We start from the raw sequence: 19,828 nt of genomic DNA on the forward strand, positions 1-19,828 counted from the left end.
CCAAACAGTAATTAGACCAGTGGTCACATATGGATGTGAAACGTGGACCCTCTCAACCACTGATGAAAATTAACTGAGAATATTTGAGCGCAAAATACTAAGGAAGATATTTGGACCAACCCAATGCAGCGATAGTTCGTGGAGAATTAAAATGAACCACGAGCTGGATGAACTAATGCAGAGCGCAGATATTGTCAGATTTGTAAAGTCACAAAGACTAAACTGGCTTGGTCACCTAGAAAGAATGCCAGATAATCGAGCTGTAAAAGTAGTCCAGAGATGGAAGCCCCAAGGAAACAGAACAAGAGGAAGGCCCCGTAAAAGATGGATAGACGACGTAGAGAGGGATCTTAAAACCATGAACATCAGGCAGTGGCGAAGGAAAGTATCCGACAGGGCAGAATGGAAGAACATTGTTAAGCAGGCCAAGACTCACAAAGGGTTGTAGCGCCATTAGAAGAAGAAGAAGAAGGTGGGCAATACACTACGGAAATTATCATTGTGCCTGTATTACTTTCCAGTGCTACTGATGTGGTGATATGTTTCTTCTGAAATCTCTAAAATCATTATGAACCTTCCAGTTCATAATGATTTCTGTAAATGATAACTACTTATCAAACTTTTTTGCCCGGAATGCAGTTTTCATGATTTTTCTCCAGTTCTTTTATCTCACTACATTTTCTTCTAAATCATGTCTCCGTGACTTGTTTTATTTCTCATTATTCGCCGTATCTTCTCGTATTTTGTTTTATTATTTTTAAATTCTCTTCTCTTATTAATTAATTTTATATTTCTATATTCATGCCAGCTCTTACGCTGTCTTGTTCCATATTTATTACAAATGTTATACGCGTAATAGAAGCAATAATAGCCGGAAATAGATTAGAGTATTTAACATCTATCGACTTTAAGAAGGCATATTTAACACGACAAAACACTATTGAAAAGTTGCTCTGCGTCTTTCACTTGCGAAAAATATTCCTAGACAAAACTCTGAAACCACGAAGAAGAAAGTACGAACGAATGGGCAAACCGGTAGGATATAGGTACCCATATTAATTTATGCTGTAAGTTTCGTTGACGAATAAGTAACTATTGCACAAGATGATGATGACCTCAATATTATGATTAGAAAATTTGAATAAATGTGCTGTGCATGGATTTACTTGAAATTTTGACAGTATTTAAAAAGTAGCTTAAAGATCAAAATCTATCCTATGTCAATATGAGCTTTTCCTCTGCGGTTGGCTACCACCCCAACTCAAGGGGTAAGTTATGGCTGTTAGAAAGTAGACTTTTATTCATCGAATACAAAAATCTAAACATATGATGTTGAATAACCGGAAAACCACCGTTTTTAATGAAAAACTTGTACAAACTTTTTTAAAGACCTTAACAAACCTTTAATATGACCACTAGTAAAAGTGATTTGCATGAAAATTAAGATAAGTTATAACTAAAATAAAGTCCACTTATGATTCTATGTTTGACCAGCAAGCGAGAAAGACGTGTTTTAGGCACTCATTTATCGTTTAGTTAAATAGTAATTATTGAAATAAATTTAAAAGTAATTAAGTATAAAACTAAGTGAAAGTGATTTGTACACTAAATATTGGAATCGTGAGTAGATAAAATATACTTTCTTCATCTATTTGGATATAGATATTTAAGTAAATCACTGCAATTAGTTATAAGTATTATCCAATTTCCATGAACTGGTATCACAGCAAAAGCTGTTAAACCGGTTTTAGTCGGTTTTTAAATCCATTTAAAAGATGTCATCTTCCAGTCACCACAAAATTCATCATACTCAAAAGCAGTTAGTCAACCACGTAATATATTAATCCCAAACAGAAATCAAGCTATTCGATTTAACACCCTAGAGAATTGTACAATTAATAACTATCTTGAAGGATTGAGTCAGCAAATAGAACCAAAAAATATTATTTTCGCATCTCGTATATCAAACGGTAGAATATGCATGTCTATCATCTAATAACCTAGTCGATAAATTGATAGCAGAAACAAAGAAGATAATAGTAAATGGAAATATACTTGAAGCGAGAAGATTAATAACTCCATCAGTCCGCTTAATTCTGTCCAATGCATGTCCAAGCATACCTTCTAACTTAATAATGGACGAATTAATAAAACTAGGTTTAAATCCTCTCTCAGACATATCATACCTACGGATAGGAGTAACCAATCCTGCCTTCAGTCATATTCTAAGCTTTCGAAGACAAATTTTCGTTTCACCTTTTCCAGACAACTTTGTACTACCGGAATCTTTTATCATCGAGTTGAAACAAACATCATACCGCATATTTATAGCCCAAAACGAAACATGTTTCAAATGCCAATTAACTGGACACCAGGCAGCTAATTGTCCAAATATTTCACCTTCTAACCATCCTCACAATGATAGTGCAGTGCAAACAGAAATGAGACAAAATTTATCAATAAATCATCCTCAACAAAATAATCTACAAAATACTCCCACAATCTCAAATACTATTCCCTCCACACTTACTACGTCTTCTCAAATCACATTACAAACAGTAGCAATCCCAAATTTATTAATAAACCAAACCCAACAATGCTCACTACAAAATACATCTATACATTTGACCACTTCTTCAGTCAACACTACAATCGCAACACCTACATCATCTGAGTCATCCTCTAATACCCAAAAACATAAATCAACCTCACCCGAAACAAGTCAACACTTACCTCCAAATAAAAATACACATATGACTTCTCACGAGCCCCAGATAACTTCGAACAAAGCAACCGGAAAAGGAACCTTAGAAGATGCAATCACGCCACCCACCGAAGAAAACTTTGAAAAACCTAAACTTCAATTAAAGAAAAAACTTAAGGAGATGAGATACCAAATCTCCAAACATTACTAGAACCAGTTAGAGAATAAATGTAGAAAGGGAAAAACAATTGTTAAGCTTCGATCAAGTAGTGTATCTATTCGAAAATATACAAGGATCAAAAGACATAATCAGCGTAACAAAATTGTACTCAGAAGACTCTCATGCACTTATAAGGTTTTTAACGGAATTACATCCATACTACATCGATAAAAGAATGAAAACCAAAAGCACCAAATTAATACGAAAACTTAGCAAACACATAGGTTTACTCCCTGCAATGAAAACTTCATTGTCGGAAGAAGATTTCGACTCATCGGTAACTAATTCCTCTAAAGAATAATTACATTCACTTCTCTGCTTCAATGGAACTTAAATGGGTTTTACACCCATTTTGAAAAACTAAAACATATTATCTCTGAAACACACCCATCTATTATCTGTCTACAGAAAACAAATTTCAAAAATTCAAACTATGTATATAACTTTCGTAATTATTTATGTTTCTATAATAACAGATTAAACAAAACATTGCCAGTGGAGGAGTAGCAATTTACGAGGATGAAAAATTCATGAGCACACAGTTACCAGTGACTTCAAATAATATTGAATTGATAACTATCCCAATAAATATACCTCAAAAGATTTATATATGTAATATGTATATCCCACCAAATCAAACTATATCCCAAGAAGATTTAACAACTATTTTGGAACAAATTCCTTCTCCTAGAATTATCGTTGGAGATCTTATCTGCCACAATCCGATGTGGGGTTTCATAAAACTCAACCCGAAAGGACGAATTATAGAAGATATTATAACATCCCAAAATCTGAATATACTTAACGACGGAAGACCAACCAGATTCGACATACAAAATGGCACATCATCGGCAATTGATATTTCTCTGTGTGACCCAGTTCTGTGAACTACGTTAACGTGGGACATTCTACCCTACTTATATGGTAGTGACCATTACCCCATTATAATTTCTTTAATGCATCAGAAAACACCAAATATAGAATCGCCTATCTCAAAGTGGAATATTAAAAATGTTGATTGGACTAACTTTACCAAACAGATCGAATTATCAAAAACATTAACCAAACCAACTTCACATCATCAAACGACATTGACAAGTTTTTATGTACATTTTTACAAACCATCACAGCAGCCGTAGAGACGTATGTAAGAAAAACAAAAATTTTAAAGAAACATAAACCTCTTCCGTGGGGGACACCTAAATGCAGCTAAGCTACAGGAGTGTATAAAAAAGCTTTCAATAGACTAAAGCATCATAAAACAGACGAAAACATAATGGACTACAAAATACGAAGAGCTGAGGCAAGATACATTCTAAAAACGAATAGAAAAGAATCCTGGAAACAATTCATCTCATCTCTAAATACCTCTTCAAGCATAAGTACAGTTTGGAGAAACTTAAGGAAAATCTCTAGCAAAAGCCAACCATACAAGATTCCTTTTCTAGCAAAAAATAATAAAATAATTAGTGATAGAAAAGAAATCGTAGATATGTTAGCAGACCAATATCTCTAAATACCTCTTCAAGCATAAGTACAGTTTGGAGAAACTTAAGGAAAATCTCTAGCAAAAGCCAACCATACAAGATTCCTTTTCTAGCAAAAAATAATAAAATAATTAGTGATAGAAAAGAAATCGTAGATATGTTAGCAGACCAATACGAATTAAATTCCAGTGATGAAAATTACACTGATAATTTTAAAATACATAAAAACAAAGTAGAAAAAAATGTATTGGGATTCGACGGACATGAGATTCACAACCTTAACGTTCCTTTTTCCTTCATAGAACTTGCTGAAGCCTTAACCTCTACCAAAGATTCAAGCTCGGGACCAGACGGTATCCCCTTAGCATTTCTACTACATCTACCAGACAATGGGAAAAATTTATTACTAGACCTTTATAATTTTATCTGGAGTAACCAGGTTTTCCCATCAACTTGGTCCGAAGCAATAATACTACCACTTCTTAAGCCTGAGAAATCTCGGACCTAAGTCATATCGACCAATATCTTTAACCAATATTATAAATATGTAAAGTATTAGACAAAATGGTAAATAAAAGGCTGAGATGGTATTTAGAACAACAAAAACTCCTTATTCCACAACAAAGCGGATTTAGGCAAAATCGATCCACTACAGATAACCTAATATATAGTTAAGAGTCAGGAATAAATGAAGCATTTGCAAATAAGCAAGATTGTGTCGCAATCTTTTTTGATATTAATAAAGCTCATGATACTGTCTGGTGATTCAATATCATATCAAAATTGCATAATTGGAATATCAGAGGCAATATGTTAAAATTTATTTCAAATTTTCTTCAATCTCGCAGCTTCATACTTCGATTAGACAACGTTAACTCAGATAAAAAAGTTCAAAAAAATGGAGTACCACAAGGATCAGTTATAACCTCAACCCTTTTTCTAATAGCCATAAAGGATATACTTCAACAATGCTCACCGATTGTTAAAGGAAGATTATACGCTGATGACTTAGTTTTATTTGCCAAAGAAAAAAACTCGACATCTATTAAAAAGCATTTACAACAAACAATCAATCAGTTAGAATCATGATCTAGGACTATGTAATTACAATTTTCACCGACAAAAACTAGATGTATTTTATTCACACGAAAACATAACACTCTAACTCTACATCTGAAGCAATATAATCAAACCCTCAGTTTCACAAATAATATCAGATTTTTAGGTATGGTTTTCGACAAAAAGCTCTCCTAGAAAAAACATACAGAACAACTTAAAAAATCATGCCAAGCAGGATTAAATCTTATGAAAACTATTTCCAGCAAAAACTGGGGAGCAGATCAAAATACACTATTACATGTATATAAATCTTTAGTTAGATCCAAACTCGACTATGGTGCGATAGTTTATTCATCAAGCAAAGTATCAGTATTGAAAACCTTAGAAACTGTTCAAAACACAGCTCTACGAATAGCTACAGGTGCGTTTCGAACGACACCAGTTGAAAGTTTACAATGCTTAACAGAAGAACCACCCCTAAGTTTACGATGCAAATACCTCCGTGAAGCATATACTAATTCAGTGCAAAACATATGAAGCAGCAAGAAAGAAGCACACTATCCCAAATAATATAAAGGAAGCCTTAGGAAAAAACATGAACATTAAAAGCAGAGTAAGTTATCTTAAAGACTCAAGACTGTATCAATTATTGTAATTTTTTCTAACTTCACCTGTATTATATTTTTTAGGTCGCTAATAACCCTTGTGGTTACAGCGTAAATAAATAAAAAAAAAGTCCACTTATATTTTTTGTGACGCAGAATGTAACAAACTCATCATCATCATTTTGGCTTTACAACCCTGTGTGGGTCCTAGCCTCCCCAAGAATTTTTCTCCAGTCGTCCCTATCCATCGCCTTCCTCCGCCAAGCACGTATTTCCATATTTCTCATATCTTGGTCTATGTTATCTAGGAATCTTGTTCTGGGTCTTCCTCTTCTTATTTGACCAATAGGTCTATCAAGGAGCGTTTTTCTAGCTGGGTCGGTTTGCTCCATCCGCATTACATGGCCTACCCACCTCAGACGTCCTATCTTTATGTGTTTTACGATATCTGGTTCCTGGTATATCCTATAGAGTTCGAAGTTGTATCGTCTTCTCCAGACACCATTTTCATTTACCGCTCCATAGATGCGCCTTAGTATTTTTCTTTCGAAACATCCTAACATGTTTTCATTGCTTTTTGTTAAAGTCCAGGTTTCTGAACCATATGTTAGGACTGGGCGTATTATTGTTTTGTAGAGTTTTACTTTTGTATTTCTTGATATAACTGTAGATTTAAAAAGGAGATTAAGCCCAAAATAGCATCTATTAGCCGTGCAAATTCTGCGGTTTATCTCTGCGGTAGTGTCATTTTCAGTATTGACGAGCGTTCCCAGGTATACAAATTCGTTAACTGCTTCGATGACGTCATTTTCTATAACAAGTAGCCGTAGTGTTTGTGGTTGCGTACCTATTTTCATGTATTTTGTTTTGTTGGTGTTTATTATTAAACCCATTTTTGTAGCCGCTTCCTTTAATGCTACGTACGCCTCTCGTGCTGCGTTTTCCGTTCTCCCAACAATATTGATATCATCAGCATATGCTAAGATTTGCACAGATTTGTTATATATTGAACCGGTAGTTGTGATTTGTGACGTACGTATGACTTTTTCCAGAGCTAGATTAAATAGTATACAGGAGAGTGGGTCTCCCTGACGTAGCCCGTTATTTGTTTTAAAAGGTTCAGAGAGTTCCCCCTGGATTTGTACTTTGCATTCAACTTTTTCAAGGGTTAGTTTGGTTAAACTTACCAACTGATTTGGTACTCCTAGGTCTATCATTGCTCTAAACAATTCTCTTCTATTTACAGAGTCGTAGGCTGCCTTGTAGTCTATAAATATGTGGTGCGTGTCTACACCGTATTCCAGTGTTTTCTTTAGAATTTGTCTTAGGGTTGAAATCTGATGAATTGTTGATTTACCACCTCTGAAACCAGCCTGGTATTGTCCTATTATTCGCTCTGCATATGGTGCCATACGATGGCATAGTATATTGGAGAATATTTTATACGCTGCATTTAGGAGCGTAATTCCTCGATAGTTAGAGCATTCAAAGATATCACCCTTTTTGTGTATGGTGCAAAGTATTCCAATATTCCAATCATTGGGAAGGGACTTCTGTATCCATATTTCTTTTATAAGCTGCTGTAGGGCTATTATGATATCGTGGCCAGCTTCTTTATATAATTCCGCTGGGAGATTATCCATTCCGGGTGATTTGTTTCTGGCTAGTTTGTTTACAGCGTCTTTAACTTCCAGGATCGTTGGTGGATCCTCCTCCCTCTCGTCTGCTCCGCTTACCTCGCAGCTTTCGTCTTCCGAGTTTTCTTCTTCCTCTATATTAAGTATCTGGTTAAAATATTCCGTCCATCGGTTTAGTACATCTGTTCTTGTTGTTAAGAGATCGCCATTTAAACTTCTACATTGATTTGTGTTTGCCTTAAATTCTTTTCTGTTGATGTTAACTTTCTTATAGAATGTTTTGAATTCTTTCTCTCTGTTGAGGTTTTCTATATATTGAAGTTCCTTTTTTAAGTGGTTTCGTTTCTTCATTCTGTGTATTTTCTTTTCTTCTCTTCTCTTTGTCTGGTAATTCTCTATACTTGTTCTAGTTCGGCGGGTAAGCATTTTTGCATAGGCTTCACCTATGCAAGATGTAACAAACTCACCCCCGCCAAAACCACTCTGGTTGAAACTATTCATTTTTCTTTTAAAATTTACTTTATTTATATACAAGCATTACATTCTGGAAGTTTAACTGGTTTAGAAGGATTAGTTTTAAACAAATTTGAGTTTAAAGCGAAGACACTATTTTCGGAAGTTCTCAAAAAATTCCCTTTTTTCAAAATAACTCAACAACTAAAAAATATACAGAAAAAATACTACAATACAAGAAACAGCTTTTTTACTAAAAATTTTTTTCATTGACTAAAAATTAAACCAGATATGTTTTAAAAATGGTTGCGCTAGGGGATTGAAAAGGAATTGAAGATGGTGCTAAACGCATGCCAATACAATCTATAAACAGTCATATCTCGTTTACATATCAAGTAAACAGTCATATCAAGTTTTAGTCTATAGAAATAAAAAAAAACTAAAATCATCAGTATCTCTATATTTTTCTCTATCTTTTTTAGTTGTTGAGTTATAAAAAAAGGGGATTTTTTGAGAAATTCCGAAAATTCTTCACTTTAAACTCGGATTTTTTTAAAACTATACCTTCTAAACCAGTTAAACTTTTGGAAGATAATGCTTGTATATAAATAAAGTAAATTGTAAATGAACAACAAATAGTTTCGACCAGGGTGGTTTTGGCGAGGGTGAATTTGTTATTTTCTACGTCACAAAAAATATAAGCGGACTTTACTTTAAATATAACTTACCTTAATTTTCATGAAAATCACTTTTACCAGTGGTTAATTTAGAGGGGTTTTAAGGGCTTTAAAAAAGTTTCTACAAGTTTTCCATAAAAATCTTACAGTTTTCCGGGTATTCAATATCATATTTGGCTCATTGTATTCGTTGAATAAAAGTCTACTTTCAAATAGCCACAACTTTGTTAATATTAAGTTTACGGTAATAATAAAAAACTAATCTCTTTGTTTTATTAGCTTCATTTTATATCAAAACAGTTTTCCTGATAAAATCTAAATTTTTGGAGTTCTTCGCGAAAAACCGTTTTTAAACCATGCTTTTTTGACGTGGAATTTGTGAACTTTCAGTCACGAATAACTAAAAAAATATTGACTTTTCGAAAAAAAAAAAAAAACTAACAAACATTTTTGTCTTAAAATTCACTATTCTAGTGACTAACATGTTTTTTTTTATAAACTTTCTGCACCCTCGAGCTGGAGAGGTAACCACACCCAGAGAAAAGGCACACATTACCATAGAGTAGATTTGATCTTTGAGCTATATTTGAACTACTGTTAAAATTTTAATCAAATCGATGAATATAAAAAAAATTCAGAGGTTTTCTACTATTTTTACTGTCATATCCTGGACTATCAATCTAAGACAAAGATATACTGGAGGTATACAAAGGAAGACAACTCAAAAACAGTTGGATCACATGGTTGGGAATTGTGAAGATGCTTAGTAATAGTAATTATAAAATATGAATTTTTTTTAGCAGGAACAACCGCAGCCTAAAAATATTCTGCTATGCAGATGACGCTTTCCTGATAGCTGAACATAAAGATGATCTCCAACGCCTCCTTTACAAGTTTAACCATGTGTACGTAATTATTGAGTAAATTATAATTCGGAAGATAAATTTCTTCTTCTTCTTCGACTTTTTCCCATTATGAGTTCGCCGTTTTCGTCTTTCGCATCATTCTATTTTCCCAGTCACCTTCTCTGAGGTCTCTATCTATCATAGCATTTCCTATGTATGTTTTCCATCTTGTAGCAGGTCTTCCTCTCCGTCTTCTTTCCAATATATTATATATATTAAAGAAAAAGGTTAATGCGAGTTAATAGTAAAATAAAGGTAGAACGTATCGGCATAGCTCGCAACAAAGGAAAACAATATAATAAATATATGAGTATGATGTGCTTTTTATATTCTCTCCAAAAATATTAATAATTATTCCTACAAACTGGATAACATATCGGACTCCCTGTCTGTTTTAAATTCCTTGGGTTTGAGTTACCCAAGTTACTCCTCCAATTATATCATATATGCAATTAAAAAACGGATTTTAGAACTGCAAAAAGTTAACAAAAACATTAATTTTGTATGGGTTAAGGCACATATCGGTCTCGAACATAACGAGTATGTGGATATGCTGGCAAAACAAAGTGTAAACAATGGTTTGAGCAATAAACTACCTGTAAGTTTTTGTGATGCAGCCGTTTATATTAAAATGAAATATCCCAAAGTATGAAACGAATGTTGGTCACAACATACTTATACCAACCCTTCTAGATACTGTAGTATACAAAATCAAATACCAAATAGAACGTGGTTCAGCCATACAATTATCCAAGAAAATAAATCACAACTGTATCACGTCTTCGATTAGGCCACGCCTGTTATCCCACACATCTACATAAAATTCATGTTCTTGAAAATGATCATTGTCAAAATTGTGGCAAAAAAGGTGATTTAGATCATATTTTTTTCGAATGCCAAAAAATAAGAATGAAACAAATCATTTCATTCAACAATTACATGATCTTAATACACAATCCCCGTTTAATATACTTAGTCTCTCAGCTAATGGAAATGAGAGAATTTATAATGCATAAGTACATATTATTCATAGTCTTTTATTGTCAAATATCAAAAAATATATATATAAAAAAATGTGGTGAGCAACTTACAGTCCATAGTAAAGCAGCGGCCGGATTGAGTAGATAGCTGCTCAAGAGTTTGCTGTGAAACTCTGAGAACCTCATTATCTTGTCTGTATATAGATATAGATAAAAAGAAGATAATAAAAAAAAGAATTTTGAATTATATTATGTATACCGTTTTTTGAACACACTGATAATGTTGAAAAGAAGCTAGATTATTCAACTCTTCATTGTTGATATTTTATGGACTTTACGGTCATTAAATTTTTATGTTTGAGGTGTTAGTCATGTTGAAACTGGCTGATTGACACAGTCTATGCCATAAAAAAATATGGAAGGCAATCGTATATATGTACGTATTTCTGACTATTGGTCGTCTTCAGTACAGCAGCCAAGTTAGAAAAGGAGGAAGTTAACATTTAACCTTTCCCAAGTTAACATTCTCCTTTTCTTACTTGGATGCACCGTACTGAATACGACCAATAGTCAGAAACACGTATATACGGTTGCCTTCCATTGTATACACATACATTAATTATATTGTGTTCCTTTGTTGCGAGTTATGCCGATACTTTCTACCTTTCTACGACCTCGATAAAGGTCATATATGTTTCAAAATTTTCCTCTCGATGAATTTCAGTTATTTATATGTAGAGACGTGGAGCAGAAGAAGTATAACGAATGAAGTGGACAATCAAATAAAAATCAGCAACAATGTCAGGATATTTACGGGAGATAATACGGAGAAATAAATAGATGACAACAGACAGTAAGACGTGAATTTATAAGATTTGCGTCAGGCCAATACTGACTTACCCTACTAAGACGAGAGGCAAAATACGTAACGAGAACACTAAAAGAGAATTGGGAGACAGGACGTTGTCAAATGGGTAAGAGCAAGGACGCCTCGTTGTTAGGCCCCCAAAATGTTGGTATGCAACTAAACTTCAACGTCACCAGAGAGCAGATCATAGAAGTGACAGGACCTCGTACTCTCAGAAAAGAAGAAAAAGAATGTTTTTAAATTATATTATAAGCTTACCCTATGACAGCTGGATATTCTTGTACTCGTTGTTTCTGGTTAATTGTCCAAAATGATACGAACATGTGAAATCCTGAACATACGTATACTAAACAGACCCAAAATGTGTAAAATAAGATTAAAATAAAACCTTTCTGATTAGTAAAACAGATGCAAGTATTTAACCATTGACAGTGGTGATCCATCTTTAATACACACATACCACATTGTGAACAATGGTGAGCTCTATCAGGTTTAAATTGATATTCATATACACAGTACCTAAAATATAAGAATTAATTTATTTTGTCGCTTAATGGATTACTTGTTTACTTGTACCAGTGGTAGGAACAGCGAAAGAAGAAATAGTGGAATTTTAAAACTAGTTAAAAAATGATTTTGATAAACCTAGGATAAGTATGAGTCACTTATCATCGTGGAAGGGCGTGGAAGGTTTATTATTACAATAGAGATATTGGTTGCATGAAAGAATGATTTGTTAATAGGAAATATCTTTTAGGATTAAATATTAGAAAATAAACATTCATAACAGTAAAATATACTTGATAGGGGAGAGTGGGGCACATTCGGCCTGGGGGCAGATTCAGCCACTGCAAATAGAATTTTAAATAAGCAGAATTTCGCGCCGAATTTTCGCTAAAAATGTGGCAACAATCCATCTTCACTTTAGTTGTTGGAATTTTTACAATAAATAGCGTCCAAATATTTGTTTTGTTTTTAAGTGTTTTTTCAAGCTAAAGGTAAGTTTTTAAAAAATATATATTTTATGTGATTTAGATAGTTGCTGTTCACATATTTTTGTAAAAATTTGCTCATATTAGGTTGAAAATCTATAGATTCAGAATATGTATTGACATAACCTCTAACTTTGATCAGAAGGTCACAATAAATTTTTTATGCTTGCAAAGTCAGGTGGGGTACTTTCGGCCGGCCTAACGGGGTACATTCGGCAGTGGCCGATTGTGCCCCACACTAGTTTAGTAGTATTTTAGTAATTATTTTGATATTTTTTTGGATTGCAGATGGTAAGAAAGTACCAAAATAAAATAGATCGAGCAAATATAAGTGAGCAGCGCATAAAAGATGCTCTACAAAATATCTTTTCAAGAAATATGTCCCAAAGAGAGGCAGCAAGAACGTTTAATTTAAAAAGACAAACTTTGCAATCTCGCATGAAAAAAATACTAAGAACAATGACTGTTGAAGAGTTTTTACAAAAGTGTGACGATGATGGATACGAGAGCGAAAATGTAATAGTAGATTAGTTGATTGTTCTTGTGTTTTAAATATTTTTTTGATGTACTTGTTTGTCATAGATGAATAAATATATGTTTTTTAGGCAAGTACGCTTCAAGAAGTGTATTTTCTTCCTCACAAGAAGAGATGCTAGTGGATTACATAAAGCAACGTTCTAATATGAATTATGGCTTAACTTATGAACAAATAAGATCAATGGTTTTTGACTACGCGAAGATTTTAATAAATTGCAAATATCCAGGGAGCTGGGATATAAATAAAAAGGCAGGAAGTGATTGGCTACTTGGCTTTATGAAAAGGCACTCTGATTTATCATTAAGAAAACCGGAAAGCACGAGTTTGGCAAGAGGTCTCGGATTTAATAAAACAAGAGTGGAGGAATTTTTCCAAAATTACAAAACAGTGTTACAAAAATATAATTTTAGCCCTGATCGAATCTTTAACTTGGACGAAACAGGTGTAACAACAGTCCTACCCCCTACCCAACCACACAAAATGCGATAAGGAAAATAAAATATTGCTGCTGAATAACCATGAGTCGCACACTAGTCTGGACGCAATACTTTATTCGCGAGATCATGGAATAGTAATGCTTTCGTTTCCTCCGCATACTTCCCATAAACTCCAACCACTTGATGTGGGAGTTTATAGACCTTTTAAGAGTAAATGCTCTGTTTCCTTAAATGAGTGGATGATAAATATTCCGGGAAAAACTGTTGCTGTTAAAAATATCCCAAAAATTACAAAACAACCATTTTAGAGGCATTTTTCCTTAAAAATATTACAAGCTTCTTTGAAAAACCAGGAATATGGCCCCGTAATTTACAAGCATTTAGTGACGCAGATTTTGGTGCCACTAAGGTCTATAAGAATGAATCAAGACGTGAAAATATCTCAAATCAAGATGCAGATCTTGAAATAAATAATAAGCCATCTACTTCAAAAAGTGTCGGCTTAGTCCTTGATGACTCTGTACGAGATAATAATGAAAAGTCAGAGATCGAGGGCGACGAAACAGTTCCGAGCAAAATTCTAAGTCCTGAATATGTAAGACCTTTCCCAATAGTTAAAAAACGTCAAGATAAAAAAAGAAAGATTAAAGCAAACCAAGGAAAATCTAAAATTTATATAGAAACTCCTGAAAAACAACTATTGGAGAAAATAGAAAATGAAAAAAAAAAAAAATAAAATAAAAGAAAAAGTGAAATCAGAAAAAGAGGACAGTAATCTAAGAAAGAAGCTAAAATCTTAACCAATAGGGATGAACAAGCAAAGAAAGCAAAAATTCAAAAAATTAAAAAAAAAGTTTTTGATGACATCTCTAGCAGTGAATCGGAAGTGAGTATTTTTTGTGACGACTCATATGACAATGAAAGTCTTGCATCTTTTGAATCCGGCGAGGAACTCATGAAAGACACTTTCATATTAGTAAAATTTGAACTAAAAACAACAGTGGTTTATTATGTTGGAAATGTGGTTGAAAAAATTATCTGATTCTGAATAGTTTGTCAAATATTTGCGGCGCAAGGGAAATTTATTTTCCTCAAATAGAGGATACAGAAACCTGCGAAAAATCAAGTATTCATGCCAGACTTACCAAATTCTCTAAATCTCGAAGAGATTCGACGGTGACATTTCACTACAACTTGGAAGGAATTACGGTTAAGTAAATATCTTTGTTAGTTATTAGTTAATAATGTTTTTTGGTTCATTAGTTCTTTTTTGATGTGCTAATTTTCTTACCTTTCCATATTTTGTACGTTCAAAACAATGTTTGATAACGTTTCTTTTAATAAACTGTTTAACTTGTAACAATGCCGTTTCTGTATACCTTAAAACATTGCAGCCCAAAAGTGCCCCTTGGCCTGGCTGATTGTACCCCCACTGGGGGCACAATCAGCCAGAGTGTAATATATATATTTTACTTTTTGTTTGCAAATTAAATATAATGAAACATTTTTTGTATTTTTTACCTAAAAACAATTATGGGACCGAATGTGCCCCACTCTCCCCTACTACATATTATTTATAGATTATAAAGCAAAACCAATTTTGAAACTTAAAGCGAGAAAGAAAGCTTAAATAAGCATGGTCCAAGAAGATAAAGGACAACAGAAATAAATCGAAGAAAATACCAAAAAGTCACTGACGAAGAATTTAGAAAAATAAGAGAAATATAGAATTTTGTGGAAATAACGAAAGGCAGGAGATGTATGTATAAGAAATAAATTCAGCAAGAAAAAAAACAGAATGAGGAAATAATCACTGATACTGTAAAAACAGGAAAACAATAAATACTTGGAAAATATATAATATACTAATGGACAAAAGGACAATCGAATTATACCACAAAAAGAAGTATATAGAGGAAATCTAGAAATAAAAAAAAATGCAGAAAGAAGGAAAATATTATACCAGCAGTATAATACACCAATTATTCTATTCACTTTTTATATCAAATACACAATCACATACATCAACTAACATCTCACAGTGTAATAATAAAAAAAACCAACATAATGCACATATTATCTGCTTTCCATATTCCAGGTACCAAATGTTGATATAACATATAAGGCCTTTCATAAAAATTTTTAGTTCTCCACCATTGAATCAGATATCTGTATAATAGTTGTTTGCCTACCTACAATAATAACTTTTATCAATCTTCAATCCACTCACAATAATACCTAATATACATCTTTTCCATCAAACTTCCAGAGTAAATCACACTCTTAATTCGAATATATTGATCGTTGCTACTGTTATAATCAATCAAATTTTAACATATTTAATTATACATAATGTTGGCTACTGTTACATTTAGACACATACCTCTGGCTATTTGACTGCTTTGTTCAGACTTCCGTCTTCCGTCCTAATATGTTATTTTAATCAGTTGCGATCAACAAGTCCTCACAGACACTTCGTCTAAGGAATAGCAACTCCAGTGGAGTCCTACGTTACCATGTGACCAATTTCTTTTATAACTTAAACATCATAGTTTTTTAATCATCATCATTCATCAAAGATGTAATCAAAGATGTAATTCAAAATTATTCTAACTACATTTAAAGACCCACATATTTAGTGGCTTCAAACATGTAAATCCAGTAAGTATTAAACCACATTTTTGTAATAACTTTGATCAAAATTTTAACTCTCACGTTTTTGATAATTAAAGTGGTAATAATTATTATAGGATAGCACTGCTGATGGAATAGGTTTTCCGAAAACGTTTTGTGATGTAACCCGATAGGGTTTTTATATTAGCATACCTTTTATAAAGGAATTTTTTTAAATAAAATTTTTTGTGATAGCTGTGATATGCCAACTACAGAAATTTAGTTTCCTTGTGGATATTAAGTGAAACTTCTTAAAATTTTTATAACTGACATGTGATATTGTCCTTATTCTCACGCACAATCAAAGCATTGAGAGCTGCTCATTTTAATGTGAATTATGTATTTGGAAAAATATCTTTCAAAACTATCAGATACCTCCAATAAGAGTTTATTTACAACGGCAAAACCAGACGTCTATCAGGCATTGGTGGAGAGCTTATATACATAGTTTCATAAGTTATAAATCACTCAAAATTTTCGTTAATATTAACTATTTTCAGATAAGTACTTCTGATATAGATCATTTATACAAATATCATAGCGTTGAAACATATTTTTGTTTTAAAAGAAAAACTGTTTTTTAATAAATAAAAAGGCCATTGTAAGTTCATGATGGTTTCTAGGAGGATTCCTTCGGCATCAACAGTTCTGGAGGGTACATACCACGGATGTTCAATAAGGTTCATGTTTGGAAATATCGCACGCCAAACGGCGAATACCTTCAGTCTCAAAATAGTGATTAACCGCTTTAGTCCTATCTGAGCGGGCTTTATCCATAAACACAAAATTTTTACCCACAGCTCCACGCCATAATCTCACATAAGGTTCTAAAATGTGTGTGATATACCTTTGTCCTGTTTGAATCCCGTCAATAACCACAAATTCCATGGGTCCACCTGCCATAATACCTGCCCAAAATATATCCCTGCAACCAGCGAAACAAAGTATGAGACAGGCATGTTGTACAGCTCTTGTTCGCTCTCGCCAAGCACGAATTCGCCGGCTATTACTTTTTAAACAGATTCTGGTCTCGTCTGAAAAAAGCACAAACTGTTGAGGGAGCTGTATGTGTTGTTGACCCTACTGGAGGCAGTGCAAAACATGTCTTATTGCAGCTGAGGAACTCTTATTGGTCGATGACACCTCAAACCTGACTCTAAAATTCTTCTTCTCATTGTATCCAACGATACTTTGACTCATGTAGCATGCCTGAAGTCTCTTTGGAGGGCTGGTACAGACATAGTCTTCGAATGAAAATTCTTATATATCTATTCTGTTGCTCATTCGTAACTCGGGGTCTACCAGAGCGAGCTCTATTATGTATCGAATTTGTCTCCAGAAACATATTCCATATCCGTGAGACATTACTCTGAGAAACACCTACTTTTTCCGCCAAGAACCGTTGTGAATGGTCTTCTTCAACTAAAGCGATAATTCTTGCACAGTCGAACTCAGAAATTAAATTACGATTCATTCTAAATCACGTTTTCACAAATTTCACCAGAAGAAACTTTTCAAATGTTTATACCTTGATCTTGACCTTACAAAACCAGATCAATTAAATGGGTATTTAAATAAAAGAAAAAACCAAAAAAGGTATTTTATATGAAAAAGACCTAATAAATATGTGATAAAGATACCGATTTATAAAAGTGTATGCATAATTTTTGAGACTATGTGTATATAGCCGATTTGCCAAAGTTCTGAGGGGCTGGAAGAGGGTAAAAAACAAAAAAAAAGCACTAAACATACGTCAAAATTTTATTTCTTGAAAAAGGTTCTCGAAAAAGGACCTCGACACTTTTCTTATATAAAAGTGGTCTCAGTTAAATTGGCTGAATCTTTACAGAGAGATAGGTCATGCTGGCCAATGGTCATGGACAATAATTAACAACAATAGTAGAGAGAAAAGCAGACACGTTTGTGGAGATAAAAAAATGAATTCAGGAGGGTTTAAGTGAGAAATCATAACAAGTTATGGTTCAAATGTAGGGTAGATAAGTACTCAAGATACTGATAAGTGCTATAAATTTAATTGGTAGAAAAACATGGACAACGAAGAAATCATAAAAAGTCATGGTTCAAGTGTAGGGTAGATAAGTAGTCAGGGCAAAATGTTTGGAGATAGACTATCGAATTAATAATGAGCCATGAGTGTGGGAAAAACTATGCAGTGGGGCATGGGTAAAAATAACAAATACAGCGTAGGATAAGATATACCTAGAACAATATATGTAGTTTTCAACAGGACCTGAAGATATAATTTATATTATAATAACAAATATGATAAACATAAATGTGTTTTTAAAACACATATAGAAGAAACATACAAAATAAGTTTTATGGCATGGTATTGCATGGTTCATTTCATTGGTTATAAAAATACTTTACGTATTGGCTTACCGTAGATTTAAATTTGGTGTTCTTGTTCTTAAATTAAGTTCCTTTTTTTCATAGAAATAGTTCAATATATATTGCTTTTGCTCAAAACTACAATGATTATATAATTTTATTTCCACTGCCGTAAGTCTGTATTTCTCTGGTACTATCGGTAACGGTTGAAAAATTGTGGCTAACGTAGACCATACCATCAAGGAAAAGAATATATGAAAAAATATCAAACCAATTATAAATTCCCATAACGCAATGGCAGGATGTACAAATAGGAATCCTAAAACGTAAGAATGGTAGAGAAAAATATATATGGTGAAAATTATAACTGGTAAAATTTTTTTTAGATTAAACATGCCGACTGTTTCGACAAACTGTCAGGTATGTAAGTTTGACAGTGGGTGTCAAAAGTAAAAAATAATTTTCTTGGTAGCTAATGATATTTTCTTTATCACCAATATTTTTAAAACAAAACGCCTAATCCTAATATGGAATTAATCCATACGGAAGACAACTACATCCAAAGAGATGTAGAAAAAAAAATGAACTTAAAAGTTACTAGGTCCAAACTAAGAAGAAATAAAATCATGTTACTCAAAAATAAACAAGGTCAAATAGAAAAAAAAACATAACTCAAATGACAAAGATAAAGGAAGGAATATTATAATGATCTCTATAGTACTAAAGGCGAGGTAAATTTGATGCATACCAACGAGTAGAGCAGGTAAGGTTTAGAAAGTGATATGGCACAACGTAACACCTTAGGTTAGCACCACGTAGCACAACGTGGGTAGTGGGTAGGAACTCCTTAGACAGTCCTATCAGGGAGAATGAATTATTCTCTGCCCTCCAGGAAACTAGTACCCGCTCAGGGTCCCTTGTCCAGGGTCACGGATGAAGACCACAACGGCATTCAAGGCGGAGAAGGATACCTTCGGTACGGCGAGAATGGCGGAAGTGGCACCCCCAAATTTTAGGGTTAATATAGAATCAGTAGCGTCTGATCCAGAGTGGACGGCTACGAACAGCGTGTGACCCAGAGTGGGCGGCTGAATATACACTCACCAATCCGTCTGACCAGCTTGGAGTTTTATGGTCAACACCTCCCTTCTCAAATGGCGAATACAAACCCGAACGGAACTGGTCCCCAGGTAGGTGGTTCATATTGTGGCAAATCCTACACCTTATCTAATAAGGTCAGT

At 33.6% G+C, this 19,828-nt stretch overlaps 2 protein-coding genes across 2 annotated transcripts in view; one reads left to right on the forward strand and one right to left on the reverse strand.

Annotated features, from left to right (window-relative positions):
• LOC140437047 (palmitoyltransferase ZDHHC15B-like) overlaps nucleotides 1-19,013 on the reverse strand; it is a 34,636-nt gene extending 15,623 nt beyond the window's left edge. The window contains exons 1-2 of the mRNA XM_072526284.1: nucleotides 18,639-19,013; nucleotides 11,854-12,114 (exon numbers count right to left, since the gene is read on the reverse strand). Of these exons, the coding sequence (XP_072382385.1) occupies nucleotides 11,854-12,114; nucleotides 18,639-18,982 (605 nt within the window). The 5' untranslated portion in view covers nucleotides 18,983-19,013. The remainder of the gene's footprint in view (nucleotides 1-11,853; nucleotides 12,115-18,638) is intronic.
• The window catches only part of LOC140437046 (uncharacterized), a 126,873-nt gene that overhangs the window by 80,976 nt on the left and 26,069 nt on the right, over nucleotides 1-19,828 (forward strand). The window lies entirely within an intron of this gene.

The sequence above is a fragment of the Diabrotica undecimpunctata genome, chromosome 3 (assembly GCF_040954645.1).
Source record: "Diabrotica undecimpunctata isolate CICGRU chromosome 3, icDiaUnde3, whole genome shotgun sequence".
In the NCBI taxonomy this organism is placed as follows: domain Eukaryota; kingdom Metazoa; phylum Arthropoda; class Insecta; order Coleoptera; family Chrysomelidae; genus Diabrotica; species Diabrotica undecimpunctata.